Source organism: Sarcophilus harrisii, chromosome 4 (genome assembly GCF_902635505.1).
Source record: "Sarcophilus harrisii chromosome 4, mSarHar1.11, whole genome shotgun sequence".
Taxonomy (NCBI): Eukaryota; Metazoa; Chordata; class Mammalia; order Dasyuromorphia; family Dasyuridae; genus Sarcophilus; species Sarcophilus harrisii.
The window spans coordinates 166626697-166648549 of NC_045429.1; the positions used below are offsets into that span (position 1 = coordinate 166626697).

Consider the following 21853-nt stretch of genomic DNA (forward strand, 5'->3'; position numbering starts at 1 on the left):
TTTAGACCATCAAGTCTAAGGTCCCATTATCCCATTATGTGGAATATTCCCAAGCAAGCTTTTTGGTTTCCATTCAACCATGTCTAGAGATGGGAACTCAAGACATCAAATGAGAGCCTATTCTTTTCCTAAATAGAAACTAGCAGAATGTTTTTATATTGTGCCCAAACCTGCTATTACAAATTCTTTTTTTTTTTTTTTAATTTTTTTTTTTTATTTAATAGCCTTTTATTTACAGGATTTATGCTATTACAAATTCTAACCAACTAGCAACAAAGAAAAAGTCTATCTTCTCCACATAATACTTCAAATATTTAAAGGTTACTGTCATATTCCCCTCCCAAGTATTCTCTTCTCCACATAAACAGCTTGAATTTCATCCTATCTCAAATTTCACAAAGCTTCCCCAGCCCTCCCCATCCTAGCTGTTCTTTAGAGAAGCTACAATTCAAATGAAGCATTTAATGCAATTTTTAGTTGTCCTGTGCATCACACAGTATAGTGTAACTAATGCCAGTGACCTCCCCTTTAGTTTGAGATGGATCCATTGATTGTTAGTTTTTTGTTATGTTTATTCAACTTAATACAAACACACTAACTGTTTTTTCAACTAATCCACATCTTTCTTTTCCACTAGGATAACATGAGACATGGTAAAGTACTTTGCTGTAATAAATATATACTATGTCTATAGCATTCCTCTGCTCTATCAAAGTGCTCTGTCCTGGACTCTTTGCTCTTTACTTTTTCTTTTAATGAACTCATCAGCTACCATAGACATAATTACCACTTTTTTGTAGATGAATTTTAATCTATACAACCAACATTGGTTCATTTCTTGAGCTATCATCCTGCATTATCAACTGCCTATTAGACATTACAAATCTTATATTCTGTGGTATATTAATCAACAAGCATTTATTAAGCAACTACTGGATGCCAGGTACAAACATAATATATCCAAAACACAATCTTTCCCCTCCAAACTCTCCCCAAGGTTGGCAACCTGAATTCTTCACTTTCTCTCTCACCACACAAAAGCCCATCAATTATCACGTGTTATTGATTCTACTTGCAGAAAATCTCTCCACCACTCTAGCCTTTCTATTGGCTTTCCACTGGACTGTAAAAAGCTTCCTAATTGGTTTCCCTGTTTCAAAAGCCCGATTTCAAAGATGAAAGAGCTAAAACTATGATAATCAGTGTAGTATGGTCAAAAGAATACCAGTTCTAGGATCAATTCAACTTCTACTTATGGCACTTTTCACCTAGGGAGTCTGGTAAATCTTTTAAGCTCCATAGGCCTCATTTCCCTCAACTATGTTGTATGTCCTATGTGATACATTAAGTGCCTTGAAATTGACAGTATCTAACATTTTTCCCTTTTTGAAAACTATGTCTTTGGTTTTCTGGACTCTCTCCAATTCCAAACTTTTTCTCCACACTCACTGACAGTGATACTATGAGCTTATCTGAAAGTTGTTATATTATTTTTGGCCTAGAGTTTTTAAATTCATTTAGAGTTTTCTGTTAATATTCCCTTACCTTGGATTTGAACTTTCTCTTAAATTATGTTCCATTTGAAGATGAAATTTCCTATGTTAGAAAAGGAAGAAGCAAATAATAGTTTTGATTTTTCTCATTTGTTAGCATTGTACTATTTGTTTCCGAAAGGGGGGGGACTTGTTTCTTACTTGATTTTCTAATTGTTTGAAACTCACATTTATTATTTAGAGCAACATAAAGAGTGCCAATGGCATTTGCAGTTCTGCCTGGTTTTAATGCCCTAGAACAAGATCCTACCTTCCTGGTATCTTGAACCGCTACCCCCCCCCCCCAATACCTCCCACCAATTCTTTCCAATTACCTTTTGTATGCTATCTTACCCTACTAGATTGTAAGCTCCTTGAGGGCAGGGATAGTCTTTTTCTTAACTATATCCCCAGCACTTAGTACACTGCCTAGTACATGGTAGACATTTAACAAAAGTTTATTGAATATTTATTAAATATTGAATTTTAATTCTATCAACAATACAGTGCTTTTAAAATTTTCAATTTTGTTGGTGAGGGTCTAACTCTTCCTTATCCCATTTGTAGTTTTTTTGGGCAATGATAATGGAGTAGTTTGCCATTTCATTCTCTAGCTCATTTTGCAGATGAAGAAACTAAAGTAAACCAGAGTGGCAGGTCTAGAGTCAGAAAGATTCATTCCTGAGTTTATAATCAGCCTCAGACATTAGCTGTGTGACTTTGAGCAAGTCATTTAACTGTTGGACTCAATTTTCTCCCCTGTTAAATGAGCTGATGAATGTAATAATTAGCAAGCCATTCCAGTGTCTCTGTCCAGAAAATTCCAAATAGGGATATAAAGAGTCAGAAGTTACTGAAAAACAACTGAATAACAAAATGTAATAGAATGTGACTATGCCTTTAAGAAACAATAAATATGAAGAATTCAGAAAAACAAGCACCTACTATCTTTTGTTTTTGTTTGTTTTGTGTGTGCATGTGTATGTGTGTCTGTAAAGCAACTGGGGTTAAGTGACCTGACCATAGTCATATAGTTAGGAAGTGTTAAGTAAGTGTCTGAGGCCACATTAGAATCCAGATCTTCTTGACTCCAGGGCCAATACTCAATCCACTGCACTACCTAGCTGCTCTCAAATAACTACTATTTTAAGAAGATGCATTGTGAAGAACAAAAATAACAATATACATACATTTTAGGTTACTAAAGTAACTGAAACAATACTAAATCATAATGAAATCCTATGTTTCCTGTCCTCAAGGAGCTTACAATCGAAGACAACATACAAAAGGTAGCTGGAAAGGAGTGGGTGGAGTTTTGGGGGGGTTCAAAAGATACCACAGAGTGAGTATCTTGTTCCAGGGCATTGAAATCAGGCAGAACTACAGGTGCAATTGGTATTGTTTATGTTGTTTATATGTTTTTATTGTTAATAATAATAAATGTATATTTCAAACAATTAGAAAATCATTAAGAAATAAGTCCCTACTACTTGGGAACAAATGTTAACAAATGAGAAAATTCAAAATTACTATTTACTTCTGCCTTTCCTAACATGGGAAATCTCATCTTCAAATGGAACAAAATTTAAGAGATACTATATAAAGGACAATCTTGGTCCTGGAAAATTGATGATGAAACACTCCTCCTTCCTGTCAGTATTGTTTCTTCATCTGTTATTGCAGAGGGTTGGGCTAGATTACCTTTGAGGTCCCTTGCAGCTCTGGAAATTTGACCCTGTGACTTTAAAAGAGAAATGGGTTATACTCTATAGTATGTGATTGCTCTGTAAACTGGCTTTGCTTAGATGCTGTCACTGTTGCATTGTTAAGAAAAGATTCAATAGGGGAAATGAATTACAGAATAATTGTAACATAAAGTTAAATGGTTAAAATAAAAAAGAAAAAGATTTTGGATTCACAAATACACACACATATGCATACACACACATAAACACACCCCTCAAACATTCCTAATACTAGGTTTATAAGTCCTTGGCATTCATTTCTCTGCTTATAGAATTAAAAATGGCACTAAGGAGAATTAAGATGGGAAAAGCAATTGTACTAGATCCAAGACTATACAGAGGATATATGGCTTAGAGGTGATAAAATAATGAAGGTACTAAGGAACTGATTTACCAAGAGGAATACACCAAATTTACTGGGGAAAAAAATTCAGCCTTTATTAATACCTAAAAAGCAGTCTAAAGAACATCAATGATTAATGACTTATATAAGAACAATTATGGCCCTATACTAAGTGCTTTACTATCTCATTTAATTACTATCAATAAATTACTATCTTGATTAATCTTTACAACAATCCTGGGAGATGAGTCCTATTGTTATCTTCCTTTTACAAATGAGGAAAATGAGACAAACAGAATGGTTAAGTTACTTGCCTAAGACCACACAACTAGCTATATGTGAATTCAGATATTACCTAAAAAGTCTATTCACCCACTAATTCAAAATCTTTATGAGTCAATTACACACACAATGAGGGCATCCTCAATGAAGATATTAGTAAAAGAAAAGCAGGCTTTCTCACAAGATATTCAACAATAACCACAACTCTTATCATTTCACAATTGACCCCAAGATGAAGAAAAAACGTTTTCCCATTGTGCTTGCTGTTTGTTGATTATGAAAAAGCATTTCAACTTAACAGTATAACATGCTGCTTTGTAGATTATTCTAGATTCTTTGGAAGATTTAGCAGAAATAACTCCATTCACTGATATTTTAATAGTAACTATCAGGTGAGGTATAATTGAGAGAGATGTATGCTCACCAAACATTTTGACACCATGATGGAGGATGGAGGATGAAGGATGAAGGAAACCTAGAATGGAATGCAGGATGAGAAGGGGATTCTCTAAGGATGGTGAAGTACCCCCAGAAACTTCTGTTTGGGGAAGACACTGATTCATTTGAGAACCTTTGATTTATATTCATTCTTGTCTATGTGCCCTTCTTTCTATGTTTAATATGTGCCTTTTAAAAAATAGTTGTCTTTAAAATAAAATAGTGGTCTTTTAAAAAAAATAAACAGTAGTCACTTTTTTTTTTTTTTAAAGATGTCTCCTTATTTTCTTCCTCAAGATTATTATTTTTGGCTACATGGTCTTTATTTTGTGAGGTCTTCACAATCTCCCTGGATTATTTTTTTCAAAACCCAACTAGCTGGTACCAAAAATGTCACCAAGATGGATAGGTATCAAAGTTCAGAGGCATGTGAGCTAAAAAACAAAAGTGCTGAAGTTGCAGAAGCAGCCTTGAACTCAGGTGCACGTCCCTCTAACCACCAGTATTTCCTTTCATATCTTAGATACAAATGGCTAACTCAGGAGTTGTTTTCAAAAATTTTATTTTGGCTGGGGATGTGGCTGAATATTATCTTTCCCCTTCCTGTCACAACAACCTGGTTTGGATTTGTTGAAGCCACTTCAGAACTGAAACATAACCAAATGAGTAATTAACTGAAAGACACATTGCCTATGAATGAGGGCTAGAAAAAAAGTACTAGTTTAGGGAATGGGGGTTACAAGGAATCCTTGTTCTGTCTATCAGCAATTTGGTTATTCTCATTTTTAAATCCCTTCATTTTAGAACAAAAGTAATTTACAGGAAAATCGAAAGGAGAAAGGGATAGGAAGGAAGTAGGAATTGTAGCCAATGAGTTTTGAATTTCATTTCCATGGTTACTGTTCAAAGAATGTTTTAAAAATGAACTTTTTTTAAGATGAAATATAAGAAGAGTTTTGTTAATTGCAAAATGTTTATGGTTTTAAAACATTAGATTCACAAGATAACAGAATTGCAGAGCTAGAAGGCATCATAAAATTATGAAAAATTTTCTGTAGCATCTGGTCAAAAATTGCTTTATGATGTTGACAATTACAAAATTATTAAGCTTGCTTATTAATACCCAATTTGTTAGTGAAGTATAAAATATACAAAATATTAACAAGATACAAAGAAAATCTTCAAGGTTCACTAATAATTAATCAACCTTGTAAGCTAATTAGAAAAACATATTAAATAAAATTTAGGCTACAGATGTATCTTTCATAAGAAGGCTAGAGCAATGAGAACAAAACATTTGTTTTAAAGAGACAGATGTTATTGCTTTTCTAATATTTAAGAGTCTCTTGAGCATAAAATTAATGGCATAAAAAAAGATATCTGCTCCAATGTTCCAACAACTTTACAGACATATTAACAATAATCCATGCTTCTCCCCTCTTTACTTTGAAAGGTTGCTTTAGTATTACAGCAGGTGGCACCAGAGCTGGGAGTATTTAACTCAAATTGAGATTATAGACACTACACAAAATGTATCCACTTGATTCAGAATTTTAACAGATGCAATATTTAAGGATTTTACTCATCATTATTTGATAATAACAAAGATATAGTTCAAAAGTAATAAATTAATTCATTTTTGTTATAGACAAATTGTTTTTTAGCAAACTTCTTAGAGTGATCTTATATGACCAAGGATAAGAGAATGTCTCCCAAATTAAGATGTACTTTAATCCATTAATTTCAAATGAGTTCTACAGTTTATAGATTTAGAGCCTGAAAAGACTTTGGAAGTTTGCTAATCCACCTCTTTTCTTTTATAGATGAGTAAACTGAGATTCAGCGAGGAAAAAGGAGGTGTCATAGCCATCCAAAGTAATTATAAAAATAGTTAACATTTAGACTACCCTAGTTTACAGAGGTGCTATATGATAGAGCTGATGTTATCATTCAAGCCGTCTTTCACCAAATTCAGCTCTCTTCCTAGTCTAATAGTTTTTAGTAAGCACTTATATGTCCCTATTATTACAAAAGTTCACTTCCTTTTGTGCATTTCAACAAAGTGAAGCTAAAAAGCCTTGCTACTATGTGCAAGGCTCTTCAAAAAAACACCATGGTGTTCAATGTAGAATGAAAATAACTGAGTTCCTGAACAGCACACACCCTGTTGTTCCAGTGGTATCTTTAAGGGCCATCTTAACTAAATGTGGAAAGTGCTCATCAAGAGAAGGCTGGCCTTGAAGGTGTTTAATTTTTTGGCTATAATAACTCATGAAATAATAAAAACCACAGATGGTATGTGACCCTTGTAATTCCATCATGATACTGGTAGAAAAATAGAAGATATTAAGGATAACAGGTTTCATCAAAATTCATTTTCATAAAAATTAAACTGTTGGTCCTTTAATAATGAAATTTTTGTCCAGTAATAACTACTAGAGACTGGAGGAATAAAACCATGTGAATACTGACATTTTCACTACAAATGAAACAAGAAGCTATAAAGACATTTCAGCTGAATGGAAAAACAGCTCATAGAAAAATTCTGTTACCTCCTTGTTAAATTTAATACATGCTTTAAAACTCCACATGTAACATTAGTTTACAGTTTCTCAAACAGTCTTTTTTTTGTAGCTTGGTATAGTGGGTAGTGCTGAAACTGAAGTTCAGGAAGACTGAATTCAAATTCATATTTAAACTTGACCTCTGTCTGCCTCAGCTTCCTCCTCTGCAAAATAGGGATAACAGCATTCACTTCAAAGGGTTATAGTGAAGTCAAAAGAAATAATATATGTAAGGTCCTTCACAAGCTTCAGATCACACTAAAACGTTAGTAATTATAAGTACATTTAAAATAGTTCTATTTGTTGATTATTAAATTAAAAATTTCAAAAGAAAATTTAATGTGGAAAAAAGAAGCACTTCCAGATTTCCTTAAAAAGACAAATAATAAAGGAGTTGGCACAACTTATTTTTTTCATGTATCTATAGGCAAAAAAGAAATGCCATTTCATCTGACACTTGTCATAGTGATTTGCAATGCTCATGAGGAGCACAAGCAAAAAGGCCACAAAGATAATGGCAATTTATGCTCTGTCTCACATAATACCTAGTTTAAGGCCCAATAGGGATAAGGATGCCTAGATGAGAGTACCTCCAGATAATCCTATTGGTTGGTGATCGTGTACTTAGAACAGGCCAGGGCCTCCTCAATGAGGTCTATGTCCATTCAAAAGAGACCAAGAATATACACTTTCAGACTGGGAGTTGCAGAGTAGGGGGTTAAGTTCTGGGTCTGTCATAGTCATCTTGGACAGGTACCTACCAAATGAGTGGGACAGATAAGCCAGGCCAACTCAACTGAAACGAAAACTAAGTAAAATAGGAAACAGTGAAGAATAAGATTGAAAATCTAAGTTGGAAGCAGACTATGGATAGTCTGAAATACTAGGATGAGGCATTTATTCATTATTTGGAAAACAATAGGGAGTTAACTGAAGGTTTCTGAGTAGCAGAGTGAAACAGATAGTAATGCACTGGGAAGATAACTAAAAGACTATGAAGATAGAGATAATGGCAGATAAATATATAGTCAACTATGCAATAGTCCAAGGGGGCAGTTAGGAAAGGATGCTTGTGTTAGGAATGAAGATATGTCTGCATCTAGCAGAATGGACAAGATTTAAAATTGTTATCAGATTGTTGCAAGGCAATTCTATAAGGTGTTGTCAGCCCACTGGGTAGTGACATTACAGAGCAGTGACAATTGATGCATATTGTTCATTAACTAGATAAATGAAAGACTGTAGAGTAGGTATGGGAATTTTGCTTCCCATATGCAGGGCAAGTCTAAATAGTTGCCAAGTTCTATTTTCCTACTTAAAAAAAACCCAAAACAAAACAGTGGCCCATGATTATCCATTTCTTCTTAGCCCTGTACATCATTACACAACTGATAGTATTTACTTCTTATTAAATATATCAATTGATGTTTTGGATCAGCTTATCAACAGTATTCAAGAAAGCCTAATATTTAAAAAAGTTTACAAAATATTAAATTAAAATTTAAAAAAAATTTTCATAAAGATCTATCTTCTTCCCTTCTCTTATCTCTACTATGAAGGCAAACAAACAAAATACAACAAAAAGAACAAAAAACCAAACAAACCAAAATCCCAAATTTCTAAATTGTATAATCAAGCAAGCAAATTCCTGAATTGGTCAAATCTAAAAAAAAAAGTTAAATCTCAATCAATACGCTGAATTCACTATTTCCCTATTTGTCTGAGGACAGCATATTTTATCATGAGGTGATCAGAGTTCCTAAGTCTTTCAAAATTGTTTGCTTTTACAGTATTGTTATTCTGTAAGTTCTTCTGATTTTACTCTGCATCACTTCATAAAAGTCTTCCTATGTTTTCTGAAATCACTTCATAATTACTTACAGAATAATAGCATTTCTTCATATTCATATACCACTTGTTCAGTCATTCCTTACATCACAGACACTCAGTTTCCAATTCTTTGTCACCACAAAAAGAGTTGCTCTAAATCTTTTGACACATATACGTCCTGTTCCTCTTTTTTAAAAAATGTATCTGGAATATAGATGTAGCAGTAATATTGTATCAAAGAATACACACAGTTTAATAAAGGCTGATTTTTTGAAGGTTATTGTGTAACTATTTTTTGATTGTTCTTTTTTCAAATTACTTGTAGAGACATAAATTATTTATCAATTAGTTCTCATTTTTCTATCAAATATTTTGGTTACTTTAAAGAATTAAAATTGTTGATGATCTCTAAATTTCACATAATTTAATTGCTTTTTAATTAAGTAGAAAGCTTCAACAATCCTTTTATTACATGAAATTTTTATACTGTTTAGGTTCTTCAACAGAAAACTCAGTATCAAAGGGTGTTAGATATTATTAGGTTTGACTATGTTTGAAGAAGAAGAAATATACAATTTAATACTGTTTCAAGTCTGGTAAAGTAAAAAGTAAAATCAACTATAGGTACATAGTAGCAAATTACAAAGTAGAAAATTAAAGTCCCTAGAGAATGAAAAGCTAGATAAGATTAATACAAAAGGATAGGAAATGGAAAACCATTATGAGAGCACTGTCCCTGGAATCAGGAGGATCTAAGTTCAAATCCAGACTCAGACACTAAAAAGTTATGGGATTCTGTGCAAGTCACTTAACCCCAACTGTTGCCCCCAAAAGGAAACCACTATAAGGGAGGAGATCAAAGGATCACATAGCACTTTCCCCCCATAGAACAGACACAAGGGTGTTCCATGAGAAAGGGAGGATGATCCTGTGCTGGAAATCCTTCTATCCTACGTTAGTAACTTTAGGCAAATTATTTTACCTCCTTTTGTCTCCAAATTTTCTCATCTAAAAAATGGAGATAATTTATCTGTTTGCTTTCCTTAAATGAAGATCAAATAAAATAACATGAAAATATTACGAAAATTATTAAGTTCTACTTGAATGCTAATTAGTATATTATCCCACAATAGGGTATGTAGATTCTTCCTCCCAATAAAAAAGCCTATAAGAAAATTAAATAATTTGAAAAGATAAAGTTTTTCTTAGGAATTAAATATTTCTCTGATATAAACCCAATAGGTGAATGAATAAACAAAGAGAGTGTTCTTTCCAAAAAGAAAACAGGGCCAAAAATGGGGAAAAGGCAGCTAAAGGAAGAAACTGGTCCAGCCTCCACCCAAAGCAGCAGTGGTACCTTCTCCCAGTAATCACATCACAAAGACACATAGGAAATAGAAAAATAATCAGGGAAAGAAATGGCCATTATGAATTTCTTCATAATTTATTAAAGTATCTAGAATGCTTGACAGAAAAATGAGAACTAATTGGCAAATAATTCATATTTCTAAAAGTAATTTGGGAAAAGAAGTAGTCATATAACTGCCTTCAAAATATACCAGGTCATATTAACTCTGCACTTTTGAAGCTTAGCATTATGTAGATTCACTGGTGTCCAATTTTGAGACAGTGATAAAAAGATTATAACCAACATATTGCCTTACAGTAAGGGCATACTCATTCAGATTTACTGACCCACATGGAGAAACCCAAAATACTTTATCTGCTTAGAAAATTAGGGAATGACCCAGAGATGATAGATAATAGAAAGATATAGATGCTAGAAAGAAAGATAGGAACAAAATGGCAAGAACAGGTTACATGGACTCAGACAGGGTTTATAACAAATAGTGGAGAGCAACTAATTCAATTCAAATATTTATTAGGTATCTAGTACATGAAAAGTACAATGCTGTGTATATGGGGGATTATATATAGAATCTGATGTGTGATCAGGTTAACAGATCTGAAGTAGCTAAATGGTACAGCATAGAGAATATTGATCTTGAAATTAGGAAGACCTGAGTTTAAAACCAGTCTCAAGACACTTAAGCATCTGTGTGACCCTGACAAGAGCCTTAACCTCTGTTTCCTTCAATTTCTTCAATTGAAAAATTGAATATTACTTAACCTTCTAGGGTTGTTGTGAGGATTAAATTATGTAATATTTATAGAGCGCTTAGCACAGTGTCTATTACACAGTGGGCATGACATAAATTCTAATTATCATTATTATATTAAACCAAAAAGACAACAAAATGGGTTTCTGAAGAATAGGTCTATTGATACTTCTACCAATTTTTCTCAATATTTATTCTCAATAATCATCATATTTATAATCTACTAGCTGTAAACCTGAGGTCTGATGTAAAATAGCAGTGGTACTTAAGAAGATGAAGTCAGTAGATTTGATTATATACAAATGTAAGAAATCTATGCTTGAAGCACATAATATTAAAAGCTGGATTTTTAAACAACATTAAAAGATGTGTTTAACTGACATTTCAAAATAAGTTTCAAAAAGAATAAAAACTACATATAATCTTTTAAATGCTAGCAAAGAATACATTAACAAATAATGACTGTTATAACATCTTTGTAGAAATCTTTATGAGATCTAATAGAATCTCATCTCATTTTTATGCATAAATGAGAGGCCTCAAGGTTGTATTTTGCTACAGAGATGTGAAATGTGTCAATAAAAATAGCAGGAGCTTATAATTGCTATGCTTCATCAATGGATGAAAACTGCATTATTATCGAGACTCTAATTAGATTCAAGGACTACAAATGAATAACCCCCTAGATATAGAATTGAAATGGAGCTGGACTGTATCAGGGAAATTGCTCAATACTACATAGTGGTCAATTATTACACATTTTTAAGTGCCTGCTATGTGCCAGATACTCTGCTAAGCGCTAGAATTAAAAGAAAAAGTCCCTGCCTTCAAGAAGCTAGTAGGTTAATGAATATTAAAAAACAAAACAAAATACCAATGAACAAATCAACCATATGCAGAATAAACTGGAGATAATCAATAGAAGGAAGGCATTATCAACAAAAGGACACAAAGGACCCAATATCAGACAGACATTCCAAATAGCAAAGTGATAATCCCCAAATCATCAAAAGACCAAGAATAAACCTGACATTACATGTGGCAGATCCTCTATAAAAGATTGTTGGGAAAACCTGACAAAAATTATATAGGACATATAGGTAAGAAGTATAATAATCTACATAGGTGGTTGGAATCCTCACACAAAGGAAGCCATAAAAGAAACTGGTCACTACATTTAATTTCAGTTACTAAACCCCAGGAAAAATATAATGAAATTGAGGATGATCCAAAGGGACAAATTAAAGATTAAGATTCTTGAATGTGTTAAGACAAAAGCTAAGAATCATATGATTGAAGTCTACAAAATTAATGTTTGTTGATTTTAAATAAGAAGATATATTTATTATTCATCAAGTCCCATTACACTAGAAGAAGAGCTTATTCCCTGAAGAAAAATATTTGTTGTTGCTTATTGTTCAATGTTTCAGTGGTATCCAACTCTTTGTGATTCAATTTAAAGTTCTTGGCAACTTTACTGGAGTTGTTTTTTTATATCAATTCAAGAAAATATTACTTTACAGAATACGTAATCAGCTTATGTCATTTTTCTCAAGATACAAGAAATTTTAAACTGATATATAAACTATTAAATAAAAAGACAGATGAGCATTTATTAAGTGCTTACTAAGATATATTCATAAAAGGAAGATAAAACTATTTGGGGGCCACTCTATTAACCTTTTCAGTTAATAAAAAAGGAAGACAACAATGTCCTTCCACAACACAACCTTGTGTACCTCTCTCAGAGACAAGGGTACTGGGATAGATAGAAGAACACAGCTCTGACAAAAAGAATTTCTTTGTATTGGGACCAACATGGACCTGCCTTACCAGAAGGTTTAGTGATTTTTAAATCATATTATGTAGAAGGAATACCAACAGAAGAAATTTCAGTATTATTAGTTCATATATTACTTAAATTTGAGCTTCAAAAATGTATCTCAAATAAAAGACTCCATAAAAAAAAAATCTTTATTCTCCCATTCCTAACCTCACCTTTCTCACAAAACTAAACCAAACTTAATAGACTCCAAAACTTTAAAAAAATAATTTCCAAAAATCTGGCTCATAAAAAATCCCAATGCTATAGCAAGATTCTCATATTTAATTCTTAATTTAAAAAGTTTGATTTATCTGAAATATAAAAGTATCAGAAGTACTAAATACATTCAAATATTTGCAGTTTGGATGAAATGATGCAAGACCACACATGAGATCTGTTTGTAAAATCTTACATTCTTTAAATGATGAGTATGATGATCAACAGTAAAAGAATTAGACTTATTCCCAATTATTTTTAAAGTGATTAAAGAAAATTACCTAGATGACTTCTTTTCGTTATCATCACACAACAGCGGTTTCTTGTAAGGAGGTTTACCTTCCATATCCTCCTGTATGTTTCTCTCTGGCACAGATTTTCCAGATGATCGATTCTGAATCAATGATTTGGAGTCAATGTGCTCAGGACTAGGACATTTTCTGTTGATATTTTAAACAAATGGAAAGGAGTTATAATCTAAATCCTAAATCTTCTTAATTTAAATGTTTGAAGCTAATACTTGAAGTTATATGCCAATGCTTTTTGTTTTTTTCTTGATCTAAAGGGCAACAATTTTTCCATAAGAATGATGCAGCTAGATGGCACATTGGATAGAGCATCAATCCTGAAGTCAGGACTTGGATTCAAATCCAGCCTGAGATACTTAACACTTACTAGCTGTGTGACTTGTCCTGGACAAGTCACTTAACTCCAATTGCATCACCATAAAAAACCCAAAAAACAAAATTACAAAGAATGAGGCCATTTACAAACACTACTTAGGCCAAAAAAAGTTAAAGAGAATTCTAGATGATATTTTTTGGATAGTTACTTGGCAAAGAAATTTTAGCAGTATCAGTTCAGATATTCAATTTTATAATAGCATGGAGGTTATAAAATACAAACATTTCACCATCAGAAAACCTCTGTACTGGTTTTAAACATCTTTAAAAATGCCTCCCCAAATCTTCATATCTAGAATTATTTTTCTACCAAATCCACTTTTTTGATTTTTATTTATCTTGGGCCTTCCAACTAATAAATACAAGATGATTACTGATCAAACTTGTAGCTCAACAACTGGTTTCACAATTATAGAGAACACATAGAAAAAAGCTATTGATCATACAGTTGTAGTTGGCCTGCTCAATTCATCTAGGTCTGCTCAAGTAGGAAAAAAATGGTATTTTCAGATTTTTGTTATCCATATGGGTAGAAATACATGGATAAGAAAAATGGCACCAAAAAAGGAAAAAGGACTAAATTTCGAAATTTGAAATTTGGAAACCTATGGTCAAACTCTAGAACTGCCTTTTTTTCCCTCCTGTTAAAACTTTGAAGAAACTATATTTTCTTATCTATAAAACAGATGGCTGGATTCAAGGATCTCTAAGCTTCCTTCTCTTACTAAGTTTATGATTCATGATTTCCATTCTGACTTAGTTATGCTAATATAGACAAAACTTAAAGTTTTTCTTGTTAATTACTACATAAATAATTTTATACCTTTATTTTTAACTGTGTAATTATTTTTAGACAAGCAATATTATGGGTAATGTACTTGAAAACATAAAACAGCATTTAATAACAGCCTTGTACTAATGACTTATCATTATTATCATAATTATTTTAATTACTTGATCTCTGGAGAAGAAGAGCATTCATTTATTTCCATCTTTTTATTCCTTGTTAATGATGGGCTAGCTGGAGACATCTCACCACTTAAACGATCTGGGAGGATACGGTCTTTGTTTAAATTGATTTCTGAATAAGGACAATTGATAGCACTGAAAAAAGAAAAGAAGAGAAGAACCATTTTTGTTAGAATATTCACTTTTCTCAGTTAAAAGCATAGCTTTAAAGATCACAAAAATTCAATAAATACAGTGAAAGACTATAAAAAGGATTAAAGAAATACACAGTATGGAATATTTTATATTTAAAATATAACATTTACTGAATTAGAAAAGCTTTGTTTTCACTAGATTCTGAGAAATATATGGATGTGGGTGTTTCTCTTTCATGGATAAATGTAATCTCCATAGATATTCCCAACAGCTACACTTTCAAGAAAAATGAGTAGAAGCAGAGAGCAGGCAAGGCTCTCTTCCAATCCACCATCACCATACCCTTCCAATTTCCCCTGGCTTAGTCATCAAAATTTGTAATATTCTTTCAGGGCTGCTAATGAAATTATTCTGTAGACTTTCTAAAAGAACTATTCTTCTATATTGTAAAATGCACACTAGAGCTGATGGAATCATCAAGTCACAGATACAAAGATTTCTCCTTGAAAGGAGGGAGGGTCTTAATAAGGGGACTGACAATTCTTTTCAGGGGGTGAGGAGTTTCAGTGGACTTTATGATACCTGATCCAATGCACTAAAAACTTCAATCATTTAGCTAGCCAAAATTCTGTAGAGTTTCCAGATACAAATCAAGAAGAAACATTGCCATGGAGTTAATCAAGGTTTAAAGTCCACCACCTCCAAAATGCTACCACCAGAGAAAATTTTAGAAGATAAGGGCCCCTTATTGGGTCAGCAACTCAACTGAACTCTCCCAACGTTCTCTTATAAACAAGTTTAAAAGGATGCCTCAAATTCAATTTTGGAGTGTCAGAACCAACAGAAGGCTGGGACGAGACATTTTTTTCAGCCTAAGACAACTCATGAGTCTGGCAGGAAAGGTATGTGACATCAGGAGTGGAAGCCAGCCAGGAGTGCAGCAGGAGACAGCCCCAGCAACAGCCCTTGAAGGTAGCTAGGACAACAGCAGCAGCTGCAGCAACTTCAGGAGGTCTCAGTCCAGAGACAATAAGGGGGTTGGATAACTGGTCAGAAAAAGATTACAGGATGGCACAGGTTGTAGAATCATGTAGCATTGTCTATAGACAGCTTCATATTATAGTTCTAGAGCAAAGAACACTACTAGTGCTTGTGGCTATTAGTAGGGCATGGGACATGGTCACAGTTCCAGGATAGGAAAGAGTGCTTGTGGTTGTCCACAGGGGAGTAGGGATTCTGGTTTTAGTTCTAAGGCAGAAAGAAGTACTAGAGTTTGCAGTTATAGGAGAGCAGAGAACTTGATCATAGTCCCTGGGTCAAAAAAAACATTAGAAACTGTAACTGCAGGGGAACAAGCCTCCTTCTTGCATACAGGCCAGGAAGGAATAAAATTTTTCCTTGAATCATATTACCTTGGAAGTACCAAAAACTTAAGAAATTCCCAGAACTAGCTCTGAAAATAGCAGCATGAAAAACCTGAAGCCTGGAACTTTTGTCTTTTCTACTCCAGGAGCAGAGCCCAACTTTTACTGTTCATATCCTCTTGTAATTCATTAAACTTTTCCTTTAAGAATTTGAAACTATTGTTGGTGGAGTTGTGAACTGATCCAGTCATTCAGGGGAGCAATTTGAAACTATACTCAAAGGACTATCAAATTGTGCATACCCTTTGATTCAGATGCCTCTACTGCGTCTATATCCCAAAAAAAAATCATAAAAGAGGGAAAAAGTCCCACATGTGCAAAATATTTGTAGCTGCTTTTTATATTATCAAACAACTAAAAATTGAGTGGATGCCCATCAATTGAAAAATGGCTGATTAAGTTGTGGTATTTGAATGTAATGGGACTACTGTTCTATAAGAAATGATGAAGAAAATTCTTTTTTATATAATTTTTTAAACTTTTTAAAATATTTTAAAAATTAAAAAAAAAGAAAAAGAAACAATGCCCAGGCAGATTTCAGAAAAGCCTGGAAAGACTTACAGGAACTGATGCTGAGTGAAGTGAACAGAACCAGAAGAACAATGTACACAATAACAACAAAATTATGACAGAATTAGCAATGCTGTAATCCAAAACAATTCCAATGGATTTGGGATGCAAAATGCCCTCTGCATCCAGAAAAAACCAAGAAGACTGAATGCAGATTGAAACATACTCTTTTTCCTTTTTCAAATTTTTTCTTTCTTGTGGTTTCTCCCTTTTGTTTTGATTTTTCTTTTACAAAATGACTAATGAGGAAATATGTTTTAAAAGATTATACATATATAACTAATATCAGATTGTTTGATGTCTTGAAGTGGAGAAGGGAAAGGAAAGGAGGGAAAAATTTGGAACTCAAAATCTTACAAAAGTGAACGGTACAAAAATAAAATATATTAATGGAGGGCAAGAATTTGAATGCAATGCCATTTGGGGCATATTCACTAAAATTATAGTAGTGGGAGACTTCAAATTTCCCTTCTCAGACCTACATAAATCTAATCACAGATTACAGAAGAAAGAAGTTAAGAAGATGAACAGAATTTTACAAAAGTTAGACATGATAGATCTCTAGAGAAAACTGAATAAGAATACTAAAAAGAATACCTTTTTCTCAACTGTACATGACACGTTCACAAAACCTGATTATGTAAACTTTATAAGCAAATGCAGAAAAGTAGAAAATTAAATGCAAACTTTTCAGACCATAATACAAAATTACATCCAATAAAGGGTTATTGAAACATAGATTAAACATTAATTAGGAATTAATTGAATGCTAAAAAATGAGCGAGTCCAAGAAAAATAATAGAAACAATAATTTCATTAAAGAAAATTACAACAAAGAGACAGCAAATTACAGTCTGAGGAATGTAACTAATACAGCATTTAAGATAAAATTTATACCTCTAAATGTTTATATCAGTAAAAGAGAAAGAATAGATCAATAGGTATGCAACAACAACAACAAAACTAGAAAAAGAATAAATAAAAATTTTCAATTAAAGATCAATTTGGCACTCATAAAAATATAAATTGCTTAGATTAATAGAAGAAATAGAATAGTTAAATAACCTTATCTTACAAAAAGAAATTGAATAAGCTATCAATGAGTTCCCTAAGCAAAATTCCCAGGATCAGATGGATTCACAAGTAAATTATGCCAAACATTTAAGGACAATTAATTCTAATTTATAATTTATAAACAATTTGGAAAAATAGGTAAAGAAGGCGTGCTACCAAATTCCTTTTATAACACAAATATGGTACTAGTATCTAAGCCACTTTATGAACTATATGAATACTAAGTACATAAGAGTAAAATCAAAGAAAGAAAAACCCAAAAAGGCTTTTGACAAAATATAACACTCATTCCTATTTAAAAAAACACTAGAAAGCTTAGAAATAAATTAAGCTTTTCTTAAAATGATAAGTAGTATGTACTGAAAAACTCAGCAAGCATTATTTGTAATGAAGATTACTTACAAGCTTTCCCAATGAGCATCATCACCACTATTTTTCAATATTGTAATAATAGAAATGCTGGCTATAGCAGTAAGATAAAAAAGAAACTGAAAGTATTAGAACAGGCAATGAGGAAACAAAACTATTACTCTTTTGTAGACATGATGATGATAGCATACTTAGGAAATCCTAGCAAATCACCCAAAAAACTAGTTGGAACAATTTCATTAAAGCTGCAGAATATAACATAAATTCACATTAAATCATCAACACTTCTATATATTACCAACAAAGTCTAACAGCAAGAGATGGATTGAGAAAATTCATTTAAAATAATTACAAACAATATAAAATACTTGAGAGTCTATTCTCAAAACAAATCTAGGAACTATATTAACATAATTACAAAATACTTTCCACATAAAGCCAGATCTAAACAACTGAACAAATACTAATTGCTCACGGGTTGGCCAAGACAATATAATAAAAATGACAATTCTATTTAAATTTGCTTATTTAGTGCCATACCAATCAAACTACAAAGAAATTATTTTATAGGGCTGGAAAAAATAATCATAACAAAATTCATTTGGAAGAGCAAAAGATCAAAAATATCAAAGAAATCAATGGGGAGAAAAAAATGAAGGTAGCCTAGCAGTACCAGATCTTTAACTATGTTATTAAAAAAAATCCATTATTGGCTAAGAAATAGAGGGATAGATCAGTAAAATAGATTAGGTACACAAAGTGAACTGATACAAAGTGAAGTGAACAGAATCAAAAGAACATTGCACATAGCAACAGCAATATTGTATGATTAACTGTGAATGACCTATCTATTCTTGGCAATACAATGATCCAAAACAATTCTGAAGGATTTAGGATGAAAAATGCTATCCACTCCAGAAAAAAAACCAAAACAAAACTGATGAAGTTTGAATGCAGATTGAAGCATAACTTTTCACCTACTTTATTTTTCTTCCTTTTTTATAATGGAACTATGCTTTGCACAGTTTCATATATATAACTGAAATCCCATTTCTTCCTTTCTCAATGGATAGAGGAGGAGTGGGAAGGTGGGAGAGGATTTAGAACTCAAAACATTTAAAAAATGAATGCTAAAAATAAGTAACAAATTTTAAAAGGAGAAAGAAAAGAGGGCCCCTAGCCTGAAAGCTTTCCTTTCTGTCAATCTGATAAAGTTAGTGTGAAGATTTGTTATCCTTTGATCTTTACCACAATCTATTCAGTCTGTTGATTCACTAAGCTTGCTGACATTTTTGATATATTATCCCTGTACCTTTCACGAAATCACAATAATATTACCCCAAAATTCTTAGTATTTATTATATACCATACTCTGGAGGGCATTTAAGAAAAATAATTTCTATTATAAAAACAAAACTCCTGGGTCCCTGAAATCATTTTTTTTGGCTCTGCTGTCTAGGCAGCAATCAAAAACATATATACTACCATATAATACTGTTCTCTAGGTCAATGACAATTAAATATAATAACCAAATATACATATACTAACCCCCACACACAGATGAGATGATGAAAATTTCTATAAGATCAAGAATTATTTCTTATGCTTCATATTGTCTGCACTATTTACCAGCCTAAAAAGTGTAACCTTGGAAAAGATGCAGTCAGCAGTGAGGAACTATTTATTAAGCACTTATTATGTGCCAGGCACCATGCTAGGTACTCATATATGAAAAAGATACAAAAGACTATATTTTACCATCAAGAAACTTACAGTCTAATGGGTGGGACAGCAAGAAAATAATGTACAAGATAAATAGTAGCTAATTAAAAGAAGGAAACCCAATAGAATTAAGAAACATTGAGACAGTTTTTCTTCTTTTCATAGGGGTTCTGGATGGAGGAAGATATTGGAAAGACAGGGTGATTCAGGTTATGTTTCTCAAAAAAAGTTATAGAAGGAAGGCCTGAAAAAAATCACAGACAAGCAGAGCAGCTTTGAAAGTTCCATGATGAATTTATTATATTTTCCCCCTGAGGCAAATGGGGTTAAGTGATTTGCTCAGGGTCATATAGCTAGGAGTGTCTGAGGCCAGATTTGAATTCAAGCCCTCCTGACTTCAGGGCTGGTGCTCTATCCATTGCACCAAGTAGCTGCCCCTAATTTATTATATTTTTAAAAAGAAAAGCAAGCTCTATATAATCAAAGATTTCCAATTTAATGCATGGCTCTCTTCTGTTTTATTATTTATAAAAAATACTACTTTTATTTAGTTTCTAAATTTAGTTTTAAAAAATTAAGTGATTAAAACCAAAAACCTTTGATCATTAAAAATGAGCAATCACAACTGCAGAAGGAAGATGCTAATCCTTTTCTGACAGAGAGCCAAAAGATTGAAGGTATAATATAATATAACATTTTCATCTTGGAACAACCAATTTGGGAACCTCTTTTTTTTTTTGCTGAGGCAATTGGGGTTAAGTGACTTGCCCAGAGTCACACAGCCAGGAGTATTGAGTATATCAGGCCAAATTTGAACTCAGATTCTCTAGGGCTGGTGCTCTATCCACTACACCAATTAGCTGCCCCTATGTTTTTTTTTTTTGATAGAATATTTATTATAAGAGTTTTGGTTTTGTTTCTTATTTAGGAAGGGGGAGGAAAGGAAGAAGTCAACAAGAGTTGGGTTGCCACAAAGAAAAAAAAAAGATCACTAAGGCATTTTATAAAGCACAAAAAAAGAACAGAAGGAAGGACAAAGATTTACAGATCAGGTCAGATCTGAAAGTTACATACTGAATTTATGTACTTAAGAGAAAAAGTAGGATGTACCATTTGAGGGATTCACAGTTTCAGTTAAAAATCCTCTTCGGTTCCATTTTACACATGCAAGAGTACATTTTATTTGGTGTTAAGTTTGTAATTCTTTTAAAAGAAATTGAGAAATCAAGAGGAATAGCTAATATCAGGGAGAAGATTAAAAGGTTCAGTTTTAGACTTGACAAGTTTGAAATGACATTAGGACATGCAAGTGAGTCAACAAACATTTATTAAGCGCCTATTATGTGCCAAGCACTGTTCTAAGCTCTGAGGATACACGAAAAGCGAAAAACAGTTTCTGCTCACAAGAAGCTCTCGGTATTCAGTGAGAGAGAAGCTGCCTATAATTATGTACATAGAAGATATGTACAGAATAAACTAGAGATATAAACATAAGAAAGACACTGACATTGAAGGGGATCAAGAAAGGATTTCTGTAGAAGGGACTTGAAAGAAACTAGGAGGTAAAAAAGAGGGAGAACATTCCAGGTATGTGTGAAAGACAGTGAAAATGTCCCAAACTAGGAAAGGATTTGTTTCTATCTGAAAGGTAAAAATAATTAGTGTTCAGGGGAAAGATTTGAGATTTAGATTTTTCTTTGAGGGTTGTCTGTGTACAAATGAAAGATAAAATTGTGGGATATCCAAGGAAAAGACACGACAGACTTAAGTCACTTAGAGAAAAATAGAGAGTATTTGTAAACTTTTGATTCAGGCAATACAAGGAGGAAGAAGAAACAGCAAAGAAAAAGAAAGAGCCATCAGAGAAGTGTTAGATTAATAAGGACAGTCAGCCAAAAGCATCAAATAATAAAGTGCTTACTATGTAGTATCCAGCACTTGCTACCAGTGCTAAAGCACAAAAGATACAAAGAAAGGCAAAAACAATTCCAGTCCTTTAAATTAGGTCATT

At 32.7% G+C, this 21853-nt stretch overlaps 1 protein-coding gene across 2 annotated transcripts in view; it reads right to left on the reverse strand.

Annotated features, from left to right (window-relative positions):
• L3MBTL3 (L3MBTL histone methyl-lysine binding protein 3) overlaps window positions 1-21853 on the reverse strand; it is a 144385-nt gene that overhangs the window by 20926 nt on the left and 101606 nt on the right. For both annotated transcript variants that reach the window (XM_031964281.1, XM_031964282.1), the window contains 2 exons: window positions 14533-14682; window positions 13177-13335 (listed from right to left, as the gene is read on the reverse strand). In XM_031964281.1, the coding sequence (XP_031820141.1) occupies window positions 13177-13335; window positions 14533-14682 (309 nt within the window). The remainder of the gene's footprint in view (window positions 1-13176; window positions 13336-14532; window positions 14683-21853) is intronic.